At 59.5% G+C, this 5965-nt stretch overlaps 1 protein-coding gene across 1 annotated transcript in view; it reads left to right on the plus strand.

Moving 5' to 3' along the window:
• Positions 1 to 4696, plus strand: part of LOC102387293 (ras-related protein Rab-11A-like) — a 5899-nt gene extending 1203 nt beyond the window's left edge. The window contains exons 2-5 of the mRNA XM_006032596.3: positions 2197 to 2392; positions 2758 to 2951; positions 3241 to 3321; positions 3716 to 4696. Of these exons, the coding sequence (XP_006032658.1) occupies positions 2197 to 2392; positions 2758 to 2951; positions 3241 to 3321; positions 3716 to 3855 (611 nt within the window). The 3' untranslated portion in view covers positions 3856 to 4696. The remainder of the gene's footprint in view (positions 1 to 2196; positions 2393 to 2757; positions 2952 to 3240; positions 3322 to 3715) is intronic.
• Positions 4697 to 5965: the final 1269 nt, after the last annotated feature.

The raw sequence follows: 5965 nt of genomic DNA on the forward strand, positions 1-5965 counted from the left end.
TCAGGGAGCACCCCGGGGTGGTTTCTTCCACGCCAAGTGTGTGTGTTAAATGTCCTCTTCCACATCCCTGCAAAAACACCCATGTCTTTGCTCCCTCCTGCACCTGCTCCACTGTGTGTCATAAGCCCCATACTGCTGTCAGTGCCTGGAGATTCTCTGCCTGCTCGGGGTGGCTGGGGCCCGCGTACATTGGTGCAGGCAGGTCAAGGGAGGGGACAAGATGGGTGGAAAACTTTGCCGAGCCAGGGCGGGGAAGAAGTCATTGGTGACTCACCTTCCCTTTCAGGCACTTCCCTGCCAACAGCCCTGGTGAGTCCAGCTTCCCGGTGCAGCCCGCGGCCCCTGGGAAACCGGTCTGTGCTGCGGTGCTGCTCTGGGAGCCGGCGTGGCCTGAACCCCAGCGTCCCTGCGCCGCACAGGCCTCTTTCCACCCAAGCAAAAATGCCGCCAGGCCAGCCCTGTGGCCCGCAGTCAAGGGCAGGTGGGGACTCCCCGCTCCCATCTGCCCTCCTGAGCCAGCATGGGGCTGTGACTGTCCTCACTGCTGGCATTGGCAAACACGGGCATCCCCCTGCTGCAGAGAGGCCTGGAGGGAATTGTGACCTACTTCTGTGCTGGGTCTGGTGGGACTCGAACCCAGGATCGCTGAGCTCCTCACAGGAGGAAACTCCCAGCCTTTCTCATCTCTGTTTCTCTTGGCACATCTTGGAGTGGGAGGGGGTGTTCCCCACTTTGGGATGGGAGTGCAAATCTTTAACTGTCACAGTCCCTATACTGCAAACATCAAGTGGTGATTCTCCTTCCGATCAGGCACTGGGGCCTTGATTTCAGTGGCAGGAGGATCTGAGCTGTAAAGCCCCAGCGTAGCTGGTCCCTGCCATCCTCTGGGTGCCTTTAGACTATTTTCCAGGCTGCCAAACCCCTGGTCTTCCTATTAGAAGCTGCTACAGCCTGGCCCTGACCTCAGCCCTCCTGACTTCACAGGCCCTGGCAAAGCAATTTAATTGATGTTTGCAATTGTCCCTGCCCTAGAAAGGGAAAACTGAGGCAGAAGCCTTGCTGCACTGTGGGTATTGGTGCTGGGATAAGACCTCCCCTGCTCACGGACAGCTTAAGATTTGCTTCCTCTCTCCAGCCAAACCGGTTCCAGTTGCCCCTGCCCTTGCTGGGTGGCACGAGGGTCTCTGCTCCTGGGGTTTGTGAGCACGGCCCAACCAGTAGCATAGAGACCAGACCTCTTGGACCTGTCTCTCTCTGCCTTGTCCAAACTGGGGTTTCTTCCTCTGGCACAAATAGGAGGTTAGTCCCCAGCGAGACTCCCTTTAACCCTGGGGGGAGACGAACAAGAAGGCTCAGAGCTGAAAGCCAAGCACGCGGTGGGTGGTATTGCCTCCCTGCAGCATCCAGCTGGCCTGGCCGAGGCAGGGGGCATTGCGGAAGGGGCCCTGGGATGCTCTGAGCTGCCTCTCAGAAGGTTGGATTGTGGGATACCTGCATACCTCCAGGGTCTGATGAGCCTGATTGGTGCCTGAGAAATGGGGGTCCCTGGTGAGGATAAGACGGTGGGTGCTGTGGGGTGCTGCAGATGGAGGCAGCAGGCTCTGGGGATCTCTCCGGATCACACAAGGCAGCATTGCAGCTGGAGGAGAGAACTTGCCCCTCTCCTTTCCCATGCCTCAGTTTCCCTCTGGTCCCTTTGGGGCAGGCCACAGCCTCCCGCCTACATGTGCAGCTTCCTCAGTGCCATGGGAGCTTGTGCTGATGGCAGGATGGGGGTGGCTGGACTGCAGGATCCCGTCGCCACAAATACGGAGCAGCTCCACCAGCCGTGCAGCAATCCCGAGCTGTCATCTGCTTAGCCCGCATTCACAAGGCAATGCGGCCTTGTGGTGACAGCGATCCTCGGACAGCAGGGTGGGGGGAAATGGCTGCTTTCCCATCACACTTGCTGATGGGCAGCTGGGCCCACAATGTTACCTGTCTCCTGGGCGTGAATGAGGAGCAGCTGAGCCCAGATGTGAGACTGTCCAGCCCCCGGTGCCTCCGTTCCCCTCCACCCCCAGCCTCAGCCTCACAGCCCCATCCATGCCTGGCTCCTTGCTGGGAAGATTGGGGGTAGTTCCCACATCTAATCCTTGCCCGGAGCCACCGGCCATGCAGGCAGCTACTAACCCACACTTGTCCTGTCCCCCGCAGTTGTGCTGATAGGGGACTCGGGCGTGGGGAAGAGCAACCTTCTCTCACGCTTCACCCGCAACGAGTTCAACCTGGAGAGCAAGAGCACCATTGGCGTGGAGTTCGCCACCCGCAGCATCACGGTGGACAGCAAGACCGTTAAGGCGCAAATCTGGGACACGGCCGGGCAGGAGCGGTACCGGGCCATCACTTCAGCGTGAGTCAGGCTCTGCCCAGGGCTGCGATGCAGCTGATTCTGGGGTGGGGAACAGCATGGTGAATGGGCTGCACTGGCTGCTTCAGGGAGAAGCCTGTGTGCATGGGGAGGGGGAAACTGAGGCATGCCGGGGGCTTTGCACTGACTCGATGGCAGAGGACCCAGGAATCCTGCCCACAATCACCCCCTCCCTGCACCCCGTGCTGGGAACAAAACCCAGGAGTTCAGGCACCCAGGTCCTTTGCGCTAACCACTAGACCCCCGCTCCCTTCCCAGAGCTAGGACTAGAAACCAGGAGTCCTGGCTCCCCCCTGGCCCTGCCTCTTCCCTGGGCAGCCTGTGACCCTCTCCCCTCCGCTTTGCAGGTATTACCGGGGGGCGGTGGGCGCGCTGCTGGTCTACGACATTGCCAAGTACCTGACATATGAGGACGCGGAGCGGTGGCTGCGGGAGCTGCAGGACCACGCCGACGCCAACATCGTCATCATGCTTGTGGGCAACAAGAGCGACCTGCGGCATCTCCGTGCCGTGCCCACCGATGAGGCCAAGAGCTTTGCAGGTCCGTGTCCCTGACCCTCTGCCTCGCTGCACCCTGGCATCCCCCTCCTACCTGGGAACCTAGAGGGGGGCATCTGTGTAGCTATCTTCTGGGTAGCAAGGGAATAGCCCTACCATGTGTCATGGGCCCTGTATAGCAGGTGGAGGTTCTCTTCCAGCTCCAGGCACTGGGCACAGGGGGGTCAGGCTGTCCTAGGGGTGACCGGTGGGGAGTGGGTGGGATAATGGGAGCAGGAGGCATGCATCCATCTGTCTGTCTGACTCCTGCCCTGCTCTTGTGCTTCGCACAGAGAAGAACGGCCTGTCCTTCATCGAGACGTCGGCCCTGGACTCCACCAATGTGGAGACGGCCTTCCACAACGTCCTCACAGGTGAGTCCGTGAGGCCAGAACTGGGCAACCTGCCCCTGCCTCCCTTCTCTCTTTGGGCTCTTTGCGGGGGAGATGGAGGGGGCTGTGGCCAGGGGTCTCCAAAGATGGGGGAGGCTGGAGCTTGGTGGGCTGGGGTCCAAGCCAGCTCTACACCCAGGGAAAGGCAGTTGAGTGGTTAGCACCTGGGAGGCAGGATGCCTGGGGCTCTCTTAGACTCGCTGCCTTTCTGTGCCTCAGTTTCCCCAGCTCCGACTAAGTCATAGCTATTGGAAGGGGGGCTCTGCTGCGTGTGCCCCTCTGCCAAACCCAACCCGGGACCAGCGTGAGTTGCTGGCTTTGCAGAGGGGGCAGGGCTGGGGGCTTCCCCCTCAACCTCACTGCCTTCACCCTGCAGAGATCTACCGCATCGTGTCTCAGAAGCAGATGGCTGGACAGTCGGAGCTGGAGCTGGGGCCCAGCACCACCATCGAGCCCATCCACATGCTGCCCACCCACCAAGAGGGCAAGCAGACACCTTGCTGCCAGAACATCTGAGCCCACTGGGGTTGGGACAGCAAAGGGAGGCAGCCTGGACCCCCAGCCCTGCCCCGGGCATGGTGAGGAGGCCACGGCTTGTGTGCTGTTCTCTTCTTCCAATGTCCTGGCTCCTGCCCTCCTCCTGCCCTGTGCATCTCTGTATTTACTAGAGGCCCTAGGGAAATGCAACCATGCTCTTTTTCCCAGAAGATGCTTTCCTCTTCCTTGCTGCTAGGGTCATGTTTTTGTAGGTCCTACACAAAATGGGGGGGGGGAGAAGACACTCCTCCTCCCTTTGTTGGGCTTCCAAGCCCCTTCTGGCCAGAGCCCAGTATAGAGCAGCTGATGGGTGAGGCCTGGTGCACCCCAACCCTGAGGGGCTGGGGTGGGCTGGGGGGTGCCCTTGGCTGGAGTCTGCACCCGCTAGAGCCGGGTTGCAGCTTCCTTTATTGGACCCACCTGGTGGGCTGAGCCCTGTGCACTTTTTACACTTGCTCCTGGGCTAGAGGTTGGCTTGATCCCAGCACAGCATGGCCGAGAATAGAAATGGGCACCCTTGCCAGTAGCTGATCACCACTGGGGCAAGGTGCGGGGGGCAAGGGACTCCATTTTGGGGTGTCCCTGGAGATCGATTTTTCAGCACACGCTGCAGAGGATGGCTCCAGGGCCAGGTCTCGGCCCCCTGCCAGGGTCTGACCCCCTGATGGAGCCAACAACTTATCCTGGAATAGAAGCAGACATGTCTCTTATGTCAGGACATGTTGCTTCCTACCCCCACTCCCTCCTACACCTTGTGCTGCTGGGTGTCGTGCTGATGTCAGAAGTTTGTTCATGATTAAATAAAGGATTTTGCTCCTTCCCTTGCTGCCCCTTCTCTGCATTGGGTTGGGAGTGGGGGGACACCCCAGTTTGTTTAGTCTGAACTCTGGGAACTTCAGTATTGAGGACACAAGCCGTGGGGAAGGAGCTGGTGGCAGTAGCAAGCTGTTATCCTCTCTGTGGAGAGGCACAAGGGGGTTGCAGGAAGGAGCAAGGCAGGGCATGCGTAAGGGCAGGCCCTTGCTGGAAAGATCTGGGGGATGGTGTCAGATGGGCATTCCAGAGCGGAGAGTTTCTCCCACATCACGTGACTCCAGCAGCTGAGGCTTGCAGTAAGTAGAGATGCCCGCCGGTCCCTGATGACAGCAGCTCTGCAAAGCGAGTCCCCTGCAAAGCTCTGACCCCTGGGCCCAGGTTGGCAGCACACTGGGCTTCTTTACCCTAGGACCAGCTCCTGGGGTGCAAGCAGAAATGTCCCTTCTCCACCCCAAACCCTGCTAAGGCAATGATTTTGCAGGGTACTGGAGTCGTCGTACCTGCTGGATGCCACTAGATGGTACCAGTCACTGCAATTATGGGGAGCCCATGTGCATGGGCACCCAAAGTGGCTTCAAATGAGTCAGACACCCTGCTGGAGCGCCCTAGCTCCAGGGTGTCCAGGCAGCTCCACTACTCCCTTCACCCTCCAGTACGGTGCCAGGGGAGGTCCTCAGATGGCACAGGCGGGCTCCTGAATGGTTGCACAGCATGGCACAGACATGCACCCCAGAGGCAGCCGCATTTCAGCTGAGGGCCGTGCCCAGTTCTGCACAGAGCTGCGGGATGGTACTGGACTGTGTGCTGAGCCAGCTTGCAAAAACACAACCTTCTTCTTGCTGCCATCTGCCTGTGCTGCCATCCAGTGCCAAGTGGTGACGTCGCCCCAGCCACCAACGGCTTGGTCCATCGGCAGTGCCAGGCCAGGGACAGCGAGGAGGGCAATGTGATCATGATCCATCCTGGCCGGTGACTCATCCGGGCTGGGAAGAAGCTGCTGGAACAGGTGGGTGCAACATAGGCATCTTGCTGGGCAGGGGCTGGGTGCTAGGCAGGGGTGAGCTCATTACCCTTGAAAATGCAAAGCTGATGGAAGGTCCCAGCCTCCCCCTTAGGGGTCTCAGCCCCTAGGATCCTAATGCGCTGAGGCCTCGTCTGCCTGGCAGTGCTCGGGACTGTGTTAATCTGAATTAGCTCATGAAACAGCGTTAAACCTCTGCGCGGGTGTTCTTAGTTGGGGCAAAGGCTGCTGTTGCATGGAAGTGACATATCT

This window comes from Alligator sinensis, unplaced genomic scaffold (genome assembly GCF_000455745.1).
Source record: "Alligator sinensis unplaced genomic scaffold, ASM45574v1 scaffold811_1, whole genome shotgun sequence".
Taxonomy (NCBI): domain Eukaryota; kingdom Metazoa; phylum Chordata; order Crocodylia; family Alligatoridae; genus Alligator; species Alligator sinensis.